Raw genomic sequence first — 23934 nt, forward strand, 5'->3', positions numbered from 1 at the left:
ACGCACAGGCTGCTGGGATGCCGCTTTTCCCTGTTCGGTCTTCCAGTTTCCCGGCGTGCTTCGGGCCCGCCAAATGGGAGGGGGAGACGCAAGATGGCGGCAGCCGCGAACTCCGGCTCCAGCCTCCCGCTGTTCGACTGCCCAACCTGGTGAGTGGCGGGGCGGCCAGGGCTAGAGTGGCCTGGCCGGAGCTAGCCTGGGCTGGAAGGGCGGCTCTTTTTTTACTTTTCTGCTGCGAGCCGAACAGCTCAGAAATCCTGGAATGGTTGAGGAAAAACTGTTCGCTGCACCGGGCCGGGCGACGTGTCGAAGAACCGAGAGCCTGGAGCCCAGGCCCAGGAACTGAAGAAACACGGGGTTGGGGGCTCAAAGGCGCTCACTTAGGCAGCCCCTTTGAGCGATTAGCCAGTCGCTGGAGCGCTTTGAGGCCTTTGCCCGAACTTACGCCCAACTCCTGACTGAGTGCCTGGTGCTCTCATGGAGCATCGTACCTGGCCCCTTCCTGTACGTCCCGAGCGCTCTCGAGCCAACCCCGGCCCCAACCCTACCTCTGAGCCCCGCATCCCTCTTTGGTTGCTGCATCTCTCGTGCGGCACTTTTCTGTCTGCCACAGAGAACACGAGGGTAGGTTAGCGCCCTCCCTGCCCTCAGAGAGCTCCCAGTCTGTGGCACGAGTAGGCATTAGTAATGGCTGGCATGAACCCTTTTTATCCCTTCGAAAGTTCTTGGGAATAATGAAATAATTTGGCCTTTGAGTAGGGTACAAGTTGAATAAATATGAATTACCTTACAAGGAAACGCTTCTGAATTAAGAGTTTTTTTCTGCTGTAGCTCATCGCAGTGTATTGTTTGTTACTTGTCTCTGTCTCCCGTTATATTGCCATCCTCAAGGGCAAAGACTGCATCTTTGTATTCCCAGCTCCAAGGCCTGAGTCAGGCACATACAGAAAGTATATTTTGGATGTAACATTCCTCCTTTTTCCTGGACAAAATGGCCTTTTGTCCGGTGCACTGTCCTTTCCATAGAGGAGGGGTTGGGGCAGGATTGAGATGACTGTGTTGCATCTTCAGTTAGCTAGACAAGGATACGTTTTTTTCATGTGCAAATCTAGAGGTTCTAGTGAGGTGGTTCTTTTTTCTAACTTCAAATTAGCAAACCCAAAAAGCAAGCAAATGTGTGGCTATTTTCTGGATCACTTTGCACTTTTGTAATGGTTGCTTCAGTCTACAAATTCTATATCCGTTTTGATCCCTCGCTGTATTGATTTCAAACTTGGACCAATACAGCAAACATAGTTAGAAAGCACTGTTTTGAGATCACCTACCCTTTCCTTAGGGTCTGGTAGGTACCAGGCACTGTTAGGTGCTTTGACATATGTGAGTCTCCCTTGAATGATATGGCTGTAGGAGTATAGAGGAAACTTACTTCCCTTCATCATGCTGTTGTAGAAAGACCTGTTCAAGGGTAACATATTCATTTGGTACCTGGTTTCATGGGGCATGATTTTGTATTGCCCTGGTTCCCTAATTATGCACCTCTGATTTGGTCTCAGAGCTCAGGACAGTACTCTTTGCTTATTCTGTGATGAGACTAATCTTGATCAGCCCCAAACAGCAACTAATTTATTCGATCTTTATATGATATTGGAGTAGGGGTAAATTTCAGATTCAAACTCCAGGTGACCAGACCACTCCAGCTATCGTACTTGCACACTATATGCAGCTCTTTCTCTGAGGTGAAGATCCAGTGTTAAAATGTAGGTTTCTTGGTGCTGCTCTAAATACAGATCCACTAAAATCTGTTTCAGAGCAGTTGAATCACTAGGGAAGTAAGTGTCAAACGTAGAATGGAGCTGTAATAACACTGAAGTGGATGACATTTCTGCTTGAGCATGAACTAATTATAGGCTGGCTGGTAGGAGAGCTGCAACGTTGAATGGGACAATGATTGTAAATTGCATTTATAAACTCATCCTGAAAATGCTTTTTTCTGTTTTTATTTTTCAGGGCAGGTAAGCCCCCTCCCGGTTTACATCTGGATGTAGTCAAAGGAGACAAACTAATTGAGGTATGGAAATACATGTCTTCCTTTTTTGCCCACCACACTGAAGATTTTTGCCAGTGACTCACTTTTCCACCCACTCTCCTGTGCTTTGTTTTCCAGCAATGCTACTTTCTTTCATCTTGATTTTTTTTTCTGTTGAAAGCACATGGTGACATCACACACTTAAAGCTTGTATCTACCACAGACACTCACTTTTTTGTGACTTCTCTCAAATGAATGGTTTTAATAGGTCATGCGTCCTGTGGGCCCCAGTCAAACTGGAAGCCCTGTTAGCTTGGTTAATTCCCTCTCCCTGAGTACATGGAGTTGTGTAAACTGTCCAAGGTATACAGTAACTGAAGAAAGTGAACGATACATGTTGAGTTTAACTTTTAAGTTAATTTTAAGAGATTCAGGCCCAACTCCTTATAAGAAGTATGGTAAACTAAGAAGGCACTTACTCAAAAAGATAATGGAATTGTGGTGAAATTCATTAATTGATTCTTTGAAAACATGTATTGAGTGTTTACTATGTGCCAGTTACAGTGCTTGGCTTACAGATTGCAGCAGTAAGCAAAACCAACATGATTTCTCTCCTCAAGTCGTCCAGTGGAAGAGACAGAATCACACCAAAAAATTACATAGTTATATTTGAATTAAGTACTATAAAAGTTTAGCAGAATTCCAGCTTTTATACAAGCCTCTAGAGAGAACACCACATAGGAGTTCAAGAGAACGTGAGTTTTTATTAGCTATTAGTTTGTGTAAATTTTTTATAATCCTTCTGGTATTATTTATTTACCAAGAGATGGATATTAAGCCCACCATGACCATGTAGCTGTGAGTCTCCCTGTATTAGACCAATTTTATATTTGCTTGCTCAGCTAGAATTTAGGTTCAAGGCCCCATTATTGAATGCAGTTTTTTCCTTGTGGTTTTTTGGTATTTAATAAAAATGTTGCAGTTCCATGGTTGCTAGATTGAAAAGCTATCTGAGATCTTTTGAAGGTTACTCTGTAAATATATTGTTGTCACTTTTGGGATGTTGTAGACATGACCAGGTATTTTGCAAAGTATTAAGGCATGCATGAGTTTTAATGATTTCTCCTGTTATGAATACATCATGGACTCAGCTAGTCACCGAGAGCCCCTTTGTCATGGGTTCTTCAATCTTAAAGATTTAAAACTTCAAGATTATTCAAAGAAATAATTTAGCTAAAATATCTGTAAAACTTTTTCTTACTATAGATTGTTCCACAGTTACAAAATATTTGTTGCTAAATAGCACAAAGCTTGAAGACATACAGAGATTTGTTTTATTACTAGAATTTAGCAAATCTTTAGTTTGCAACAGGAAGAAACAGACAGGGTTGCCTAGTCTTAATGATAACATCACATTCCTTTGTGGAATAATTGGTATTATATTTTCAAAACATTCTAACTTGCTAGATACTCCTCTGATCATTGGTTTCTATTAGCTGATAACGTTCTCTTTCGGTGTTGTTAAGTGTGCTGAGTTGCCACAAACTTGTCAAGTTACAATCCTCAGACATCACTGTATTCTTCAGAGGTGTAGACCTGAGATGTGCTTATTTTTAGATTTAAACTTAATCAGCACTTGATACTAACCTAGCTATCTATATCCTAGCCTTGTATCAAAGGCTTGTGATGTGTTGTGATAGCTGGGTTTAAGAAGTGCAACATTAAAACAAAAGCCATGAGTCTTTTAAGCCCAGTGTGTAAAGATACACTCTGAGTTATAACTCAGAGGCACAACTGGATAGCGGTACTGGCCATAGCTAGTCAAGAAGCTATGACTTTAGTGACTGTTGAAAGCCAGTGCATTATTTCACTCACTTGGACAGAAGCAGCACATTGTTCAACATCTGACACATTTCGTTGGTTCTGAGACATACTGTTTTCTGTTAAAATTACATTCATCTTGGCCAGGTGCAGTGGTGGCTCACGCCTGGCCTCCCAGCACTTTGGGAGGCCGAGGCGGGCAGATCACGTGAGGTCAGGAGTTCAAGACCAGCCTGGCCAGCATGGCAAAACCCCGTCTCTACTAAAAATAAAAAAAATTAGCCAGGTGCAGTGGCACACACCTATAATCCTAGCTACTTGGGAGGCTGAGGCAGGAGAATCACTTGAACCCAGGAGACAGAGGTTGCAGTGAATGGAGATTGCACCGCTGCACTGCAGCCTGGGCGACAAAGCAAGACTCCATCTCAGGGGAAAAAAAAAATCATTTTAACATTTCTGTAATTGGGATGCCTTTAATCCTGAATGTGTACATTTAATTTGGAGGCCCTCTCTTTTTTCCTCTCAAATCCCTAAATCTCTAGTATGTCTATTGGCACCCTAGATTCATAGAAATTTAGTCATTGTTATTTTAGAGCCCAAGAGCTGGTGGTCTTTCATATTCCTTCAGCCCAATCTGTGAGCACTGTGGTTAGCAAATTTAAGTTTGTGACAGCATAATCCATGTGCATATAAATATGAATGAGAAGTGCAATGAGATTCAGCTCGAATAGCTATTAGAGAGAACAAGTTGTTGAAATTTCTGGGCTCTCTCTTAATCCTGAAATAATGTCTTGTTTTTAACTCAAGTCTTAAAAACCTTGGTCAAAGCAGATATGAAGGTGACTGACTGATCTCCTGTCAGGCTGTTGTTGAATCTTGGTTCTCCATAGTAGTATGGGCCCAGAACAAGCTCTTCCAGCAGCAGATAGGCACTGCCAGATAGCGTTTCCCAGAGGTGACCCACATATCCAAGCTAGCCTGAATTAATTGAACCTTAAGGCTGAGCTTGAAAGAAACTGGCTAAGTGATTGTTTAAGGAAAAGAGTGTGACCCACAGTACTTATTCTCTTCTTAAAATATTCCTTGCCATATGGTGCATTTTTTGATGTAAGCAGAATGAAGAAAATATATAATGTAGTGGTTAAAACAGCTTAGACTCTGAAGCCAGACAAATCTGAATTTCTAACCCAGCCCACAAGTATCTAACTGTGTGAACTTGAGTATGTTAATTTCTTTATGCTTCAATTTTGTCATTTATAAAAATAGGAAGAGAATAGTGTTACCCACCTCATAGGGTGGTTGTGAGGATGAAATGATATAACGTAAAACTCATGGCATAGTGTGTGGCATAGAAGCGCCTAGCAGTTGTTACTGTAATCAGTGTTGAAAGTGTGCTTGCATGAGGTGTATCTTTTGGTTTTATAAGGGGAGAATAGTAGCCCATTGTGAGTTAAAGGACTTAGCCAGGAATGAAATACAAGCTTCTTGATTCCCAGCCTGGTACTAACTTGACTATACTCTACTTAGCTTTGTGCTATATTTTCTCAGGAATTTTAGGAGTATAGTGTGAAATGTGAACTAGAGTTTAGTGAGACCTCATGTTTAAAGGAAAAACACAGCATACCCAAATGACAGTTACTCCTCAAGTGCTCACACTAGATTACTAGACCACTAGCAGTGGAAGAAGCATTAGCAATAATTCATCTAGAGTCCTTCATCTATAACAGTTCAGTTTATAACCGATCTGTGGCAAAGGCTTTACGGATCCAGGATTAAAAGAAATATAAGGACAGGTATAGCAAGTTTTTTATTTTTTTTTTTTTTGTTTGCTTGTTTTTGTTTGTGAGACAGGGTCTCGCTCTGTCGCCCAGGCTGGAGTGCAGATCTTGACTCTCTGCAAGCTCCGCCTCCCGGGCTCACACCATTCTTCTGCCTCAGCCTCCCAAGTAGCTGGGACTACAGGCGCCTGCCACCACGCCTAATTTTTTTTTTTTTTTTTTTTTTTTTTTTGTATTTTTAGTAGAGATAGGGTTTCACTGTGTTAGCCAGGATGGTTTTGATCTCCTGACCTCATGATCCGCCCGCCTCGGCCTCCCAAAGTGCTGGGATTACAGACATGAGCCACCGCACCCAGTCAGCAAGTTTTTTATAAAAGCTAAATTCAACTCAGGTGTAGCACAGTGGCTAATACCTGTAATCCCAGCACTTTGGGAGGTTGAGGCTGGCAGTTCATCTGAGGTCAGGAGTTCAAGACCAGCCTGGCCAACATGGTGAAACCCCATCTCTACTAAAAATGCAAAAATTAGTCGGGTGTGGTGGTGGGTGCCATTAATCTCAGCTACTCAGGAGGCTGAGGTAGGAGAACCACTTCAACCTGGGAGGTGGAGGCTCCAATGAGCTGAGATTGCACCAGTGCACTCTAGCTTGGATGACAGAACAAGACTGTCTCAAAAACAAACAAAAATACTTTGGGGCTATAGCAGGATGATTAGATTAGAAATAGGTGTTTACGCTTCATTCCTTTTCCAAATACACATTTGAATATTTTCTGAGAAGCAATCTTATACATTTTTTTCAGTTTCACTAGGCTAAAAGCAATCTTGTTACTTTATAGACATGCATTGTGCTTCTTGTTTCCTAACTGATCTAAAATTAAGATCCAACAGAACCTTTTTTCAGAAGCCTGCCACTCTTAATTCAATTGTCAATCTCAGGCCGGGCACAATTCTGTTGTTGATCTTAGGCTGGGCACGGTGGCTCACCCCTGTAATCCCAGCACTTTGGGAGGCTGAGGCGGGCCGATCATGAGATCAGGAGATCAGTACCATTCTGGCTAACACAATGAAACCCTGTCTTTACTAAAAATACAAAAAATTAGCTGGGTGTGGTGGCACGTGCCTGTAGTCCCAGCTACTCGGGAGGCTGAGGCAGGAGAATGGTGTGAACCTGGGAGGCGGAGCTTGCAGTGAGCCAAGATCACGCCATTGCACTCCAGACTGGGTGACAGAATGAGATTCTGTCTCAGAAAAAAGAAAAGAAAAGAGTTGTTGATCTCTTGGGGGCAGGCCACTTATGTCTAATAGAATTAAGAGAAGTTGGGCTGGGCACAGTGGGTGGCTCACGCTTGTAATCCCAGCACTTTGGGAAGCCAACGAGGGTGGATCACGAGGTCAGGAGAAGGAGACCATCCTGGCTAACACAGTGAAACCCCGTCTCTACTAAAAATACAAAAAATTAGCTGGCCGTGGTGGTGGGCACCTGTAATCCCAGCTACTCGAGAGGCTGAGACAGGAGAATCGCTTAAACCTGGGAGGCAGAGATTGCAGTGAGCCAAGATCACGCCATTGCACTCCAGACTGGGTGACAGAGCGAGATTTTGTCTCAAAAAAAAAAAAAAAGTTGGCCCACCACAGTGGCTCACACCTGTAATCCCAGCACTTTAGGAGGCTGAGGTGGGCAGATCATGAGGTCAAGAGTTCAAGACCAACCTGGCCAGTATGATGAAACCCCGTCTCTACTAAAAATACAAAAATTAGGCCGGGCTCGGTGGCTCACGCCTGTAATCCCAGCCCTTTGGGAGGCCGAGATGGGCAGATCATAAGGTCAGGAGTTTGAGACCAGCCTGGCCAACATGGTAAAACCCCATCTCTACTAAAGGTACAAAAAATTAGCCGAGCATGGTGTCATGCACCTGTAATCCCAGCTGCTTGGGAGGCTGAGGCAGGAGAATCGCTTGAACCCAGAAGGTGGAGGTTGCAGTGAGCCGAGATTACACAATTGTACTCCAGCCTGGGTGACAGGGTGAGACTCTCTCTCTCAAAAAAAAAAAAAAAAAAAAAAAATTAGCTGAACTTGGTGGTGCACGCCTATAGTTCCAGCTACTTGGGAGGCTAAGGCAGGAGAATTGTTTGAACCCAGGAAGCAGAGGTTGCAGTGAGCCGAGATCGTGCGACTGCACTCCAGCCTGGGCAACAGAGCGAGACTCCATCTCAGAAACAAAAAAGAGAAAGAGAAGTTATTTTCATACCAACACTAGACAATTAAACACTATATTGAGGAGATGAATTGCCATCCATTCTCAAAAAAAATGTTATTTTAGTAAATTATTCTGAGTGCTTTATGTTGAAGAATAACGGGAGATATTTTTTTCTCCTTGGAATGGATTTTTCTTTTTTGGATGCAAGGAGATGGAGTTATTACTCAAATCAATCTAATGGAAAGGAATTTTATCTACTCAAGATTCTCTATTTGATTGGAAGAGTTTTTGGTAAATGCTGTTGAAACAAGATTTAAGTAATATTTAATTTAATATTTATTTAGAAACTGATAATTGATGAGAAGAAGTATTACTTATTTGGGAGAAACCCTGATTTGTGTGACTTTACCATTGACCACCAGTCTTGCTCTCGGGTCCATGCTGCACTTGTCTACCACAAGCATCTGAAGAGAGTTTTCCTGATAGATCTCAACAGTAGTAAGTAACTCCCTCCCAATTCACATGTTATCTTTGGGCGATATGAAAATGCTCTTTGGGTTCTTTAGTTTGGAAATTATGTTTTATGGAAAAAGTTAATGTTTGGTTTTTAAATCCACCCTTCTCTATTTCTGTGATTTTTCTGTTTTCCTGAGATAATTGATAACTGACTGTGGAGAGAACAGGGGTTTGGGGAGCTGTCCTGGGGGAATCAATAAGCAAATATGAGCTAGGTGTGGGGGCGCACACCTGTAGCTACTCAGGAAGCTGAGGCAGGAGGATCACTAGAGCCCAGGAGTTCAAGACTGCAGTGAGCTGTGATCACACCACTGCACTCCAGTCCGGGTGACAGAACAAGACCTCATCTCTTAAAAGCAAACAAACAGGCCAGGCGCGGTGGCTTACGCCTGTAATCCCAGCACTTTGGGAGGCCGAGGTGGGCGGATCACGAGGTCAGGAGATCGAAACCATCCTGGCTAACACGGTGAAACCCCGTCTCTACTAAAAATACAAAAAAATTAGCCGGGCTTGGTGGCGGGCACCTGTAGTCCCAGCTGCTCAGGAGGCTGAGTCAGGAGAATGGCGTGAATCCGGGAGGCGGAGCTTGCAGTAAGCTGAGATCACGCCACTGCACTCCAGCCTGGGTGACACAGCGAGACTCTGTCTCAAAACAAACAAACAAACAAACAAAAAAGAGCTGGGTGCAGTGGCTCACTCCTATAATCCCAGCACTATGGGAGGCCGAGGTGGGCGGATCACCTAAGGCCAGGAGTTTGAGACGAGCCTGGCCAATATGGTGAAACCTCGCCTCTACCAAAAATACAAAAATTAGCTGGGGGTGGCAGCGGGTGCCTGTAATTCCGGCTTCTCAGGAGGCTGAGGCAGGAGAATCGCTTGAACGCAGCGGGTGAAGGTTTCAATGAGCCGAGATCGCGCCACTGCACTCTGGCCTGGGCAACACAGCAAGATTCTGTCTCAAAAAAAAAAAAAAGGAAAAGGAAAAAGGCACCCAGGAACTATCGACCATGCATGTTCAAGTGTTTATAGAACCATAATAAATTGTGATTCCGTTTAAGCAGAAGCTATGATTAGCTCCATTAATGTAATAGAGCAGCAATATAGGGCATTTTAAGAAAGCTTGTCTTGAGGAAAATTTCATTATTCTGGTTCTTTATTCCATCTCTGTTTTGTTTTGACTATGAATAATGCCAGTTTCAATTCCATAAGCAAGGCCAGGCATGGTGACTCACACCTGTAATCCCAGCACTTTGGGAGGCTGATGTCAGTGAATCTCTCAAGCCCAGGAGTTCAAGACCATCACGAGCTATGTAACGAGACCCCCGTCTCTACAAAAAATACAAAAAATTAGCCCTGTATTGTGGAGTGCGCTTATGGTCCCAGCTGCTTGGGAGGCTTAAGTGGGAGGATTGTTTGAGCCCAGGAGGTGGAGGTTGCAATGAGCCATTGTAGCACGACTGTACTCCAGTCTGGGTGACGGAGCAAGTCCTGCCTCAAAAAATAAAAATAATCCATAAGTATTAATTAATTGGAGTATCCATAAGCATACACCAATTAATAAGAGTTTAAACTTCGCATAAGATAATCCACAGAAATGCAATTGAGATTTAACTGCATGGGGCTCTGAAATTTGTTCATTTTGCCCATGTGTGAATACAGTGTAAAATGTAAAGGGTCCTGCTTCTTGGGAATATCATGTTGGATTCCACCACTCTCCTCCTACCACACACAAACATACACTCGCACATCACCCTCATCTGCTTGTGTAACGGTCTTGGAGAGCTTTGTCTCGCAAATACTTATCTTTTCTCTCCCATTTTATGCAGAATGCCAACAGGGGAAAATATTCAGAATCTATAGTAGGATTTTGGCTTGCTTTGGCATTGATATTGCACCTGTTTCAGCCAAGCTCTTTCTTGTCCTGGGGATAACCTAAGCATAACTGCCACCAGGCCAGGAATTTCTCTCTTCCTTTGACTTGGGGCTGGAGAGGGAAAACTACAGTGAAGCCCAGCTCCTGTTTTGGGAGGCATGGCTTCTGCTGGGTTGGAGCCATTCTTGTTTGACCTAGAATGGAGCCAAGCCTGTGTGGCAGCAGGGAACGGGCAGTGGTATTTGTTATTTGGGGGAACAACAGGTCTGAGGATATAAGAAACCCACTGAGGAGATTCAAGGCTCAGTGAAGGAGTTTCCTTCTCACTGTAACACATGATGGATGTGGTGGACCCGGTGCCATTTTCGTTTTTTAAAAAGCTGGAATTTTCTGACCACGATCCTGACTATGGCATTTTTAAAATAAATTAAAGACAGACAAAAAAGCAAAACTGATGTGCTGGGGGGAAGCTGACCTCATAAGAGAGTTGGCGATCATACTCTCCCTTCTAAAACTCGGGTTGTTTTTGTTTTCCCCCTTACGTTTCTGATTTGGTTGTTCCCAGCACACGGCACTTTCTTGGGTCACATTCGGTTGGAACCTCACAAGCCTCAGCAAATTCCCATCGATTCCACGGTCTCATTTGGCGCATCCACAAGGGCATACACTCTGCGCGAGAAGCCTCAGACATTGCCATCGGCTGTGAAAGGAGATGAGAAGATGGGTGGAGAGGATGATGAACTCAAGGGCTTACTGGGGCTTCCAGAGGAGGAAACTGAGCTTGATGTAATTCCCTGTTTATGTCATTGTTTTGTCTTTGGGGACCCTGGTTTTTGGAGTATATAGCTGTTCTATGTAGCTGGAAATGCCATTGACTTAGCAGCAGGGGATTCTCTTGAGTCCAGTAATGGGCCTTTGGCAATCTGATGTGGCCAGCTGTGACACCTCTCAGAGGGCCACGTTGTATGGATTTGGTTGTGTATCACCAGGCCTAACAAGGAGGCTGGGTCACAGCCACTAGACCCCTTGAACTGTTTTGTGCACGTTCACTGGCTGTTACAAGCTAAGACTAGAAGCTACATTTCTCTGTCCCTTGACTGCTTAGAGCTAATGCTGTCCAAGGTGGTAGCCACTAACAATATTAAAGTATTATGTAGTCACATAAGACTGGTGGCTGCCGTGTTGCATAGTGTAAAGAGAGAATGTTTTCATTCTCACAAAAAGTTCTGTCAGACAGCACTGGCTTGGAGAGACTGAGAGACTGACACTTTCATTCATTTATATAGCTTTTTTTGGTGCTATCTGAACAGCTCAGGAATCTTCTGAATAGAACCAGACTGCTTTTGTTCTTATGGGCCTCACTGTCCTGAGGGCCATGAATTTTATAAGATTTAATTTTAAGGTGCTGGAAGTTTTCCTTTTTTGAGGCTGACCCCAGTAGTTTGGTGTGGCTATAGTCCTTTACATGTCTTGTCACTGCACTGGTGTGATTGGTCTGTTCAGATAGACCAAATGCAATCATGTCCTTAACCACCGACCCGCATTTACTATTCCTGTACACCAAGGCAGTTTCCTAGCTCTTAGGAAGAAAAGCACAATAGAAATTCTACAATTTAGGCCGGGCACAGTGGCTTATGAGCGCCTGTAATCCCAGCACTTTGGGAGGCTGAGGTGGGCGGATCACCTGAGGTCAGGAGTTCGAGACCAGCCTGACCGACAATGGAGAAACCCCATCTCTACTAAAAATACAAAAAAGTAACTGGGTGTGGTGGCGCATGCCCGTAATCCCAGCTACTCAGAAGGCTGAGGAGGAGAATCGCTTGAACCCGGGAGGTGGAGGTTGTGGTGAGCCAAGATTGCGCCATTGCATTCCAGCCTGGGCAACAAGAGTGATACTCCATCTCCAAAAAAAAAAAAAAAAGAAAAATTGTACAATTAAGAAGTCGTTTTGTTTTGAAGAAGTGGCTTCATAGCCAGGGACCTTGTTGGCAGTCACTGTTGCCCATTTCCCCTTCAGGCCGCCTCTATCCAGGCTGCTGCTGTGCTTCCATGGCTTTTAGTTCAGTATGTTAGGTACTCCCTGGATCTTCATTCTTAAGACATTTAGAATATCTCAAACTGGTGGTTTGTACCAGAAAGGAATAATTTCAGTGGATTGGGAAGAGGCAAGCAACAGAGCTAAGGTCATGTTAATTATTGAGATAGTTATTTATAGAACTGGGGCCAGACACAGGATGGGGAATGACAAAATATTAACGCCAAAATTAAGTGCACTAGCAGTGTCCTTAATTTTAAAGGAGAAAGCTACTAGAAAAGAAGCAGCTAATTGTCCTTTTTCATCTCAATTTTGTTACTTAAAAACAATTCTTGGTGTTCCTCCCAGCCACATTTCCTTTTAATTCTCAGCTTGTGTGGGCATGAAGACATGATAGCCTTTCTTCAACAACAACAACAAAACACAACTCAAGGGTATTTGCACAGATGACCTGTTCTCAGCTCAAGGCCCTTTACCTCCTTTTGAGTATCACTGCCCCACTAGTCAGTGAGGATGTTCCACATTCTTTCTAATGAGACTTGAGACTTGTTAGTATTAGTAGTCTCAGGACAGTATGAATCTTCTCTAAATGCAGAAGAGTCTCAACTCCCTTTGGAGGTCAAGATTAGCCCCTCACGCCTTCCTGACCTTTATTTAGTATGATTTTCTCCATCAGATTCCCTTTATACTGACTGCTGTCTTTCCTGTATGAACCCTGGCTTAGAACCTGACAGAGTTCAACACTGCCCACAACAAGCGGATTTCTACCCTTACCATTGAGGAGGGAAATCTGGACATTCAAAGACCAAAGAGGAAGAGGAAGAACTCACGGGTGACATTCAGTGAGGATGATGAGATCATCAATCCAGGTGAGGTATCTTCCTAGTTTATTCTGATGAAAAAGCTGTGGTTGGCTCGGGCGCAGTAGCTCATGCCTGTAATCCCAGCACTTTGGGATGCCGAGGAGGGTGGATCACTTAAGGTCAGGAGTTCAAGACTAGCCTGGCCAACAAGGTGAAACCCCATCTCTACTTAAAAAAAAAATACAAAAATTAGCTGGGCTTGGTGGTGCTCGCCTGTAGTCCCAGCTACTTGGGAGGTTAAGGCAAGAGAATTGCTTGAACCCAGGAGGCAGAAGTTGCAGTGAGCCGGGATTGCACCATTACACTCCAGCCTAGGTGACAAAAAAAAAAAAAAAAAGAAAAAGAAAAAGCTGTGGTTGGTCAGGCATAGTGGTTCACGCCTGTAATCCCAGCACTTTGGGAGGCTGAAGTTGGCGAATTGCTTGAGGCCAGGATTTCGAGACCAGGGTGGCCAACGTGGCAGAACCCTGTCTCTAAAAAAATACAAAAATCAGCCAGGCGTGATAGCACACACCTGTAGTCTAAGCTACTCAGGAAGCTGAGGTGGGAGAATCGCTTGAACCTGGGAGGCAGAGGTTGCAATGAGCCAAGATCGTGCCACTGCACTCCCACCTGGGTGACAGAGTGAGGCTGTCTTCAAAAAAGAGTTTCCAGGGTTGGACCTAGAAATGTATGTATTTTTTAGTTTTACTTTGGTGTGTGTGTAAGAGACAAGATCTCATTTTGTCGCCCAGGCTAGAGTGCAGTGGCACAGTCACGGCTCACTACAGCCTTGACCACCCAGGCACAGGTGATCCTCCCACCTCAACCTCCTGAGTATCTGGGACAACAGGTGCATGCCACCACGCTCAGCTAATTGTGATATGTTTTGTAGAAATGAGGTTTCATCATGTTGCCCTGGCTGGTCTTGAACTCCTGAGCTTAAGTGATCCTCCTGCTTCAGTCTCCCAAAGTACTGGGATTATAGGCATGAGCCCCCGTGCCTGGTTGAAATTTTTATTTTTTATTTTTTATTTTTATGTATGTATTTTTCGAGATGGAGTCTCATTCTGTCACCTAGGCTGGAGTGCAGTGGCGCAACCTCGGCTCACTGCACCCTCCGCCTCCTGGGTTCAAGCGATTCTTCTGCCTCAGCCTCCCAAGTAGCTGGGATTATAGGCGCATGCCACCACGCCTGGCTAATTTTTTTGTATTTTTAGTAGAGACAGGGTTTCACCATGTTGGCCAGGCTGGTTTTGAACTCCTGACCTCAAGTGATCCGCCCTTGACCTCCCAAAGTGCTAGGATTACAGGTGTGAGCCACCATGCCCAACCCAAAATTTATACTTTTTAATGAGCTCCTGTTTGTACAACAGCCAGCAATTTGGGAACCACTGGACTAGACAAATTTCTTAAGTCTCTTTCAGGAGTGAGGATCTGATCTGCTCTGTTTTTCTCATTGAAAATTAGTGCCCTCAAGCTTTCTTAGGGAAGTGTGTTCAGTCAATATAGCATAGTGGTTAAGAGCACAGGCTCTGAAACCAGAGGGGCCATGAGAGAAGATTGGGATACCTTTTTAGAGACGTTGTCTCTTTCTTTTTTTTTTTTTTTTTTTGAGACGGAGTCTTGCTTTGTCGCCCAGGCTGGAGTGCAGTGGCGCGATCTCAGCTTACTGCAAGCTCCGCCTCCTGGGTTCATGCCATTCTCCTGCCTCAGCCTCCCGTGTAGCTGGGACTACAGGCACCCGCCACCATGCCCAGCTAATTTTTTGTATTTTCAGTAGAGACGGGGGTTTCACCGTGTTAGCCAGAATGGTCTTGATCTGCTGACTTTGTGATCCGCCCGCCTCAGCCTCCCAAAGTGCTGGGATTACAAGTGTGAGCCACTGCGGACATTGTCTCTTTATGAGCTTGGATATTTTTTTCCTTTCTCTTCTATGTAGAAGCCATTTTTTCATTGAGCAGATATTGATAGTGAACATACTACCAGAGTATCCTCTTTAAAGTCATGGATCCTAATACGTGAAAATCCAGACTTAAAGCAAATAAACCAGGGGCTAATTATAATTACTCAAATAACGATTCTTTTGTCTTCCAAGGGGATTTATGGGAGTGTTTCTTTCTTTCTTTCTTTTTTTGTTTATTTTTTTGAGATGGAGTCTCGCTCTGTCGCCCAGGCTGGAGTGCAGTGGCGCAATCTCGGCTCACTGCAAGCTCCACCTCCTGGGTTCACGCCATTCTCCTGCATCAACCTCCCAAGTAGCTGAGACTACAGGTGCCCGCCACCATGCCCGGCTAATTTTTAGTATTTTTTAGTAGAGACGGAGTTTCACCATGTTAGCCAGGATGGTTTCAATCTCCTGACCTCATGATCCTGACCTCATGATCCGCCTGCCTCAGCCTCTCAAAGTGCTGGGATTACAGGCATGAGCCACCGTGCCCGGCTGGGAGTGTTTCTTTCAATAACAAGCGACCTCATTGAAAATAAGATTACAATATCTATTAGGGAAGCCATTCCTTCTCTATCACTATATTAAGTTAACTGGGGCTTGGAGTAGTTTTCTCTAGTAGTGGTACATAAGTTAGTGCCTCTGCCTGTTTCCACACATTCACCCTTCAGTGAGAAAACTCCACCATCCTTGGCGATCCAGCCTAGTCATCCCCTCTGCTCCAGAAACACTGTTGTGTACTTCTCTTGAAGCACCTTTGTGTGTTGTAGCCTATCTGGCTCTGTAACTGTGAGTTCATCAAGGATGGGACAGTATCTTGCTCTTTATTTCCTGTGTAGACGGGGGTATCAGAGCCTTTAGTGCAAGTCTTGCTTATATACAGTTCAGGCCATTCAAGTCAAAGGCCAGGTTAGGGGCCGGGCGCGGTGGCTCAAGCCTGTAATCCCAGCACTTTGGGAGGCCGAGACGGGCGGATCACGAGGTCAGGAGATCGAGACCATCCTGGCTAATACGGTGAAACCCTGTCTCTACTTAAAAATACAAAAAACTAGCCGGGCGACGAGGTGGGCGCCTGTAGTCCCAGCTACTCTGGAGGCTGAGGCAGGAGAATGGCATAAACCCGGGAGGCGGAGCTTGCAGGGAGCTGAGATCCGGCCACTGCACTCCAGCCTGGGTGGCAGAGCAAGACTCCGTCTCAAAAAAAAAAAAAAGGCCAGGTTCAGTTTGAAGCCCTGGCTTTGAATCCAAAATCCCTTTTTTTTTTTGCTAATAAGCAGGCATTAGCAAGGCATTTGGTATGTAACCTCTTGACATGTCATTGTTTTGTCACTGATATGGAACTGATAATGTCTACTCTTTTTTTCTTTCCCCTCAAAAGAGGGAAGTATAAAGAAGGGGAAAGAACTTGGGGAAAGGCAACACAGCACAGTGGTGTAGATCACAGGCCTGATTCGAAGTACTTGGACTCAAGTCCTGGCTCCTGTCCTCTCCACCAGAGCAACTGGGCGAGTCACTTTGCTCCTCTAAGCCTCAGTTTGCTTTCTCATCTACTGAATGTTGATTGTGGTAGTACCTACGTCACAGGGTCTTTGTGAGGATTTAGCACAATGCCCAGCACCCAGGAAGCACTCTCTGTGTTTTACAATTTTAACATGAGTTGTTGTGATGGTTTGTTTGCAGTGACCCCTGTGCCCTTATTCCTCCCAGTAAAGTAGCAACCCAACCCTGCCCTCTTCTCTTTTTGCAGAGGATGTGGATCCCTCAGTTGGTCGATTCAGGAACATGGTGCAAACTGCAGTGGTCCCAGTCAAGGTAGGAAGCACATGAAATGCCATACAGTCTGTGTTTAAAAACTTGCTCTTTAGGCCAGGCACGTTGGCTCATGCCTGTAATCCGAGCACTTTGGGAGGCCGAGGCGGGCAGATCAAGAAGTCAAGAGATAGAGGCTGGGCACAGTGGCTCACACTTGTAATCCCAGCACTTTGGGAGGCCAAGGCAGGCGGATCACCTGAGTTCAGGAGGTGAAGACCAGCCTGGCCAACATGGTGAAACCCTGTCTCTACTAAAAATACAAAAATTGGCCGGGCGTGGTGGTGGGCCTCTGTAATCCCAGCTACTTGGAAAGCTAATGCAGGAGAATTGCTTGAACCTGAGAGGTAGAGGTTGCAGTGAGCCGAGATCACACCATTGCACTCCATCCTGGGCAACAGATCAAGACTCCGTCTCAAAAAAAAAAAGAGATCGAGGCCGGGCGCAGTGGCTCAAGCCTGTAATCCCAGCACTTTGGGAGGCCGAGACGGGTGGATCACGAGGACAGGAGATCGAGACCATCCTGGCTAACACGGTGAAACCCTGTCTCTACTAAAAATACAAAAAAACTAGCCGGGCGAGGTGGCGGGCGCCTGTAGTCCCAGCTACTCCGGAGGCTGAGGCAGGAGAATGGCGTAAACCCGGGAGGCGGAGCTTGCAGTGAGCTGAGATCCGGCCACTGCACTCCAGCCTGGGAGACAGAGCCAGACTCCGTCTCAAAAAAAAAAAAAAACAAACAAAAAAAGAGATCGAGACCATCCTGGCCAACATGGTGAAACCCTGTCTCTACTAAAAATACAAAAATTAGCTGGGTGTGGTGGCACATTCCTGTAGTCTCAGCTACTTGAGAGGTTGAGGCGGGAGAATCGCTGGAACCTGGGAGGCAGAAGTTGCAGTGAACTGAGATCGCGCCACTGCACTCCACCCTGGCAACCGAGGGAGACTCCGTCTCAAAAAAAAAAAAATAACCTGCTCTTTATGTGCTATTGAGTGAGTGCTTAATTTTAAAATACATACCATGCTCCTCTCCCATTTCTCATTCTGTGGAAATGAAATCTATGTTTAGGGAATCCTGGAGTACCACAGAAAGGCTGCAGGTTTCATGTAGCCAGCTTGATGTTTCATGTAAATCATGTGCAATGTGAATCTGTAAATTAATTTTCCAGAGGGGTGCAGAGAGAAGCCCACCTTCTTTTGTCCTTTCTCTCTGGCCTCAAAATAAGCTGTTAGGTAGAGGAGATGCATTATTGCAGTAAAACACAATTTGTCATGCCTTTATTTTATGGCAATGGCACAGATAGGACTGTCAGCCCAGATGTGGATTAAGTTTAAAGATCAAGTATGTTGAAGAACCAAGAGGTAGAAGTTATGGAGATGCTCTGATCGTTCAACATGTGGAAGAACTACTAGATAGCCAGAACTGTCCAAACGGCAACACACTTCCCCTTAGAGTAGTGAGATCCCTGTTAATATTAAGAAGGTGATTAGAAGATGCTGGTTAGAGATGAGATAGAAATCTCAGTGAGCTGAGATCCGGCCACTGCACTCTAGCCTGGGCGACAGAGCGAGACTCCGTCTCAAAAAAAAAAAAGAAAGAAAGAAATTGTTTTACTTTTTATAAAAAAAAAAAAATCTGTAGAATATATTAGACTAAATAAGATCTGTCAGAGTTCCTGCTTAGACTTTGTTTAATCCAGAAGGAGTATAGGCGTGAGGAGGATGTTTCATGAGCTTTAGTCTAGTGTGGAAAAGTAGATGATGTTTTTCTGTGGGACTCCATAATGCCCCTTGAGCTCTTTTTGTTATTGTTTTTATTCCTTTGGAATATTTTCTTGTCATTAAAGTATAAAATCATCAGGCATATAGTTTTATGTCAATTTTATTGCGGTATAATTTACATATAATAATGTCTACACATTTAAGTGTATAGTTTTGGAAAATATATGTGTAACTGCCACCATAATCAACATAGAGATTTTCCTCACTCCAAAAAGTTGCCTCGTGGCCGTTTGCAGCAGCCCACTCCTAGGCCCAGGCAGCCAGTAAATATCTTCTTCACTGTAGATTGGTTTTGCTCTCAGATTAATGTTTAAAAATTGGACACCAGGCCAGGCGCGGTGGCTCATGCCTGTCATCCCAGCATTTTGGGAGGCTGAGGCGGGCGGATCACCTGAGGTAGGGAGTGTGAGACCAGCCTGACCAACATGGAGAAACCCCGTCTCTACTAAAAATACAAAATTAGCCAGGTGTGGTGGCGCATGCCTGTAATCCCAGCTACTCCAGAGGCTGAGGCAGGAGAACGGCTTGAACCCGGGAGGTGGAGGTTGCTGTGAGCTGAGATGGCACCATTACACTCCAGCCTGGGCAACAAGAGTGAAACTCCGTCTCGAAAAAAAAAAATTGGACATCAAACATGAGGATACCAAATTTTTCCCCCTCAAAAAAAGGAAAAATATCTATTGCCATCTTTTATCATTTCCATTTCCTAAAAGGGATTTTTTTAAAATGTTTTTTATTTTTGAGACAGTCTCACTCTGTCACCCAGGCTGGAGTGCAGTGGCACCATCTCAGCTCACTGCAACCTCTGCCTCAAGTGATTCTCGTGCCTCAGCCTCCCGAGTAGCTGTGATTACAGGAACCTGCCACCACGCCTGGCTAATTTTTGTATTTTTAGGAGGGATGGGGTTTTCCATGTTGGCCAGCCTGGTCTCGAACTCCTGATGTCATGTGTTCCTCCTAAAAGGTCATTTTAATATGAAAATAAGAAAGTGAGCTATGTGACTTTAGGGTAAAGAATAGTCATTAAAATTGATAGGTTTTACTTTATGCAAAACTCACAGCACCATCCTTCTTGGCTGATACAGGATGGTGAAAACTTTGTTATGGAGCAGTGTTGGGAACCATCATAGATGACTGGGAAGGTCTCTTCAAACCGTAAGATTTTAACACCATGAAATAGGTTGTCCGTAAAGGAGAACAGGCTAGAAGTTAGGAACCTTTCCCAAAGCCGTTTTTCTAAGACTGGAATGGAAAAAGCTGACCACTCATGGGCCTCACCGCTTGTCTTCTCTCTCCAATCTCTCCCCTCTCCTCATCGTGAACTATAGAAGAAGCGTGTGGAGGGCCCAGGCTCCCTGGGCCTGGAGGAATCAGGGAGCAGGCGCATGCAGAACTTTGCCTTCAGCGGAGGACTCTACGGGGGCCTGCCCCCCACACACAGTGAAGCAGGCTCCCAGCCGCATGGCATCCACGGGACAGCACTTATCGGTGGCTTGCCCATGCCATACCCAAACCTTGCCCCTGATGTGGACTTGACTCCTGTTGTGCCGTCAGCAGTGAACATGAACCCTGCACCAAACCCTGCAGTCTATAACCCTGAAGCTGTAAATGAACCCAAGAAGAAGAAGTATGCAAAAGAGGCTTGGCCAGGCAAGAAGCCCACACCTTCCTTACTGATTTGATATTTTTGGTCATGGAGAAGGGTGGGATTGGGTGGGAATGGGGTGGAAGGGTGATGGGGAGCTAATGAACTAGGGAGAAAAACTTTCCATGTGTGCAGTATCGTCTTTCAGAATGTCTCCTGGCATCCTAACCATGTAATATGAAAATTGGGGGTGGGGTTGAAATAGCCCATAAAGACCTGTCTTCACAACACTTGCAGTGTAAGAAAGGCTTCTTATATCCTTTTCAATAGACTGCCCTGGCTCTTTCCTAGGCCTTCCACTACCTCCTTTCTCCCACTTTCCAGGATCATTTTTATGTAAAGTCACATATCCCAGGCCCTCAGGTTGAATCCAGAGCTGTCGAGGTTACAGTAGCATCACCAGCCTTGGGGGTCCAGCAGCCTAATTTATATTCACTACCTTTGCAAGTCCCAGGTAGCAGAAGGGTTGCCATGGGTCTCAAATTGATCAAAAAGAAGACTTAGAAGTCTGCAGTTAAGTTGAGGTTTAAACTAAAAAATGTTTCCTTGGGTCAGTGGTTTTGAGGTCCAATAGTTAGGCTTTTCTCTTTTGTCCTTCCTCTTTTGGAGTGAAAACATTGCAATTTTCCTTTGTCTGACTGGTGCCATAGACACAGGTTTATAGTTTCAACTTATAGTATTGTTTGAACTCGACCTGTTTTTCTTGTCAAACCTGAGCACTCCACTTGCTGAAGTTTCTTATTTAATTCCAGAGTACTGTCCTCTACTCTAAGGCATTACTTTTAAGTGTATTATGAAGGCAATTTTCAAAGGATATAACCAGTTGGGGTAATTCAAAATAAAAAGGAAAAGATTTTTTTGCAAGTCACTGGTGTCTCTACGAGGAATTTTTAGATGTCAGTTTGGAGGCTCTTTCCCCCCCAATTGAGAGCTCTTGTTATTGAGAGCTCTGAGACTAGACCTGGCTAACAAACATAGGAGACAAAGTTAGGAAACATTGATACAAGCTTTGTACAGAGATTTGTACATTTGTGTAATAGGCCTTTTCATGCTTTATGTGTAGCTTTTTACCTGTAACCTTTATTACATTGTAAATTAAACGTAACTTTTGTCATTTGGGTGCAGTCTGTGAATTTTTCTTTCAGTCACTGATTGCCACTGCTGTCGGGGAATGTTTGCTAAAGGCACAGTCACTGAGCTTGGGAGGCAATGCTCCATCCCCATTTTATTACAAATAAAGATGCCCCTAAATGAGTGTGGAAATTCTAATGAGAGAATCTAGTCCCCAGACTGAAACATCACAAAGCAGCATCGGTTCGGAAGTGCTTGGTGCCCTTCATCAGGAGACCTCATGACAGGAGACCGGGCTTTAGGGCATTTGCATAAGCCCTGTCGCCCACCCTGCAGTCAGAGCTCTGTGCATTTGAGCCATAGCTTGGTGACACAGGAGCAAACGGAAGCTAAAGGTAAGTAAGTTTAGGAGGGATTTCAGCAAGAATTTGAATTGAAGGAATATGCCTGCATACAGAATCTGATTTGCAGTAAGTACAGTGTGTGTGTGAGACTTACATGTGGCTTTGGAATGAAGATGCCCACTAGGTTCCAGATCCTTGGGTCAAGTGCAGACTTGTAGCAGGAGCAGCCATCTGAAGAACAGAAATTCTAACGTCAGCCGTGCAAGAGTTGACTTCCCCAGAGGGTCTATAAAAATGAGTGTCCCCATCAGAACAATACCTTCCTTTCATTATAGTGAAGATGGTACTGTTGGTAGTGCTGAACAATCACTGAGCACCTGCCTGCCTACAGCATGTCATCTAGTTCTCATAGCCCCGAGAGGAATTCTATTTCTGTCTGCATTTTATAGATGAGAAAACTGAGACTCAGACAAAATGAACTTCCCTATGAGCCCCCTGTACTGAAGACAGGATTGAAACTAGTCTGAATCCAGAGTTTAAGGTGGGGATATGCTTGGTCCATGGGTGGCGCACCCTTTAATTTTCGTATTTTTAGTGGAGACGAGGTTTCACCATGTTGGCCAGGCTCGTCTCAAACTTCATTCCTCAGGTGATCCAACTACCTTGGCCTCCCAGAGTGCTAGGATTCCAGGCGTGAGCCCCCGAGTCTGGCCTGTTTTGTAGTTCTTTAAAAAATGTCCAAACTGGGCCGGGTGCAGTGGCTCATGCCTGTAATCCCAACACTTTGGGAGGCTGAGAGGGGCAGATCATGAGATCAGGAGATCGAGACCATCCTGACTAACACGGTGAAACCCCGTCTCTACTAAAAATACAAAAAAAATTAGCTGGGCGTTGTGGCGGGTGCCTATAGTCCCTGCTACTTGGGAGGCTGAGGCAGGAGAATGACCTGAACCCAGGAGGAGGAGCTTGCAGTGAGCTGAGACTGCGCCACTGCACTCCAGGCTTGGTGACAAAGCGAGACTCCGTCTCAAAAAAAGAAGAAAGTCCAAACTGGACAACTTATTGGAAGTATGTTAAAGTATGTTAGATATAGTTGAGATAAAATCAGTCCTTCCTGATGAGGTTATGCCATGCATTCTTTTTTTTTTTTTTTTTTGAGACTTCTCTCTTTGTGGCCCAGGCCGGAGTGCAGTGGCGCAGTCTTGGCTCACTGCAACCTCTGCCTCCTGGGTTCAAGCAATTCTCCTCCCTCAGCCTCCCAAGTAGCTGGGATTACAGGCGCCTGCGATCATGCTTGGCTATTTTTTTTATTAGAGATGGGGTTTTGCCATGTTGGCCAGGCTGGTCTTGAACTCCTGCCCTCAGGTGATCCACCCACCCCAGTCTCCCAAAGTGCTAGGATTAAAGGCGTGAGGCACTGTTTTTTTGTTTTGTTTTGTTTTTTTGAGACAAAAGTCTCACTCTGTCCCCCAGGCTGGAGTGCAGTGGTGCGATCTCGGCTCACTGCAACCTCCACCTCCTGGGTTCAAGTGATTCTCCTGCCTTAGCCTCCCGAGTACAGGGACTACAGGCGCCAGCCACCATGCCCAGCTAATTCTTGTGTTTTTAGTAGAGATGGGGTTTTGCCATGTTGGCCAGTCTGGTCTCAAACTCCTGACCTCAAGTGATGTTCCTTTCTCAGCCTCCCAAAGTGCGGGGATTACAGGCATGAGCCACTGCCCCCGGCTGATATTTCATGTACTTTAAGGGCCCAATTAAGCAGAAGCAGAACTGGGAAGGAGGCATGTATGTGTGGCAACCTGGCTTAACTGGCGCCATGTTTCTGATTCCAGTTATGTTTTAGGTGCCCCTTAGAGATAAGCACCCCAAGATGGGGCTCACCTGCCTCTTACCCTAATCAGCTCTGGATGACAAACAGATGGATGAGCCCCTTCTGTCTGCTACCAGGATTGGCAGTGGCCTCACACTCAAGTGGGCACAGTGCTGCTGAGGGATGCAGCCTGTCCCCATCTTGGGACGCAAACTCACCCTGGATGAGAAGTGACTGCTGGTTTCCCCGAAATCCTGTGCCCATTGATGGGCCACCTGCTAAGGAGGGAAGGTAGACCCGTGTTCCTCTCCCCGGGGCGGGAGAGGTGATGAATCCTGTGGAGAAAGACATCTACTGACAGAACAGCCCGTTCCCCAGGGTATCCTGGCCCAGGATCAGCTGTTTGATGACCATTTGCCTAAAATATGTTCACTACCAC

The 23934-nt window shown here is 45.1% G+C and overlaps 1 protein-coding gene and 1 non-coding gene across 3 annotated transcripts; both read left to right on the forward strand.

Moving 5' to 3' along the window:
* On the forward strand, positions 1-21529 carry PPP1R8 (protein phosphatase 1 regulatory subunit 8). Of its 2 annotated transcripts, XM_010380364.2 has the most exons (7): positions 1-149; positions 2008-2068; positions 8168-8321; positions 10778-10998; positions 12972-13116; positions 16785-16849; positions 19954-21525. In XM_010380364.2, exons 1-7 carry the CDS (start codon positions 94-96, stop codon positions 20305-20307), a joined length of 1056 nt encoding a protein of 351 aa, XP_010378666.1. In that variant the 5' UTR covers positions 1-93; the 3' UTR covers positions 20308-21525. The 2 variants fall into 2 exon arrangements, with proteins under 2 accessions (XP_010378666.1, XP_030768815.1); XM_030912955.1 differs by lacking the exon at positions 10778-10998 and having other exon boundaries at positions 72-149; positions 19954-21529.
* LOC115892567 lies at positions 3657-3822 on the forward strand. The gene has a single exon (XR_004052436.1).
* Positions 21530-23934: the final 2405 nt, after the last annotated feature.

This window comes from Rhinopithecus roxellana, chromosome 12 (genome assembly GCF_007565055.1).
Source record: "Rhinopithecus roxellana isolate Shanxi Qingling chromosome 12, ASM756505v1, whole genome shotgun sequence".
Lineage (NCBI taxonomy): Eukaryota > Metazoa > Chordata > Mammalia > Primates > Cercopithecidae > Rhinopithecus > Rhinopithecus roxellana.

Coding starts and splice junctions, on each gene's coding strand:
- PPP1R8 (XM_010380364.2), top strand. CDS start 94: ATGGCGGCAGCCGCGAACTCCGGCTCCAGCCTCCCGCTGTTCGACTGC. Junction 8,322..10,777: donor CCTGATAGATCTCAACAGTA/GTAAGTAACTCC, acceptor GGTTGTTCCCAG/CACACGGCACTTTCTTGGGT. Junction 10,999..12,971: donor AGGAGGAAACTGAGCTTGAT/GTAATTCCCTGT, acceptor ACCCTGGCTTAG/AACCTGACAGAGTTCAACAC.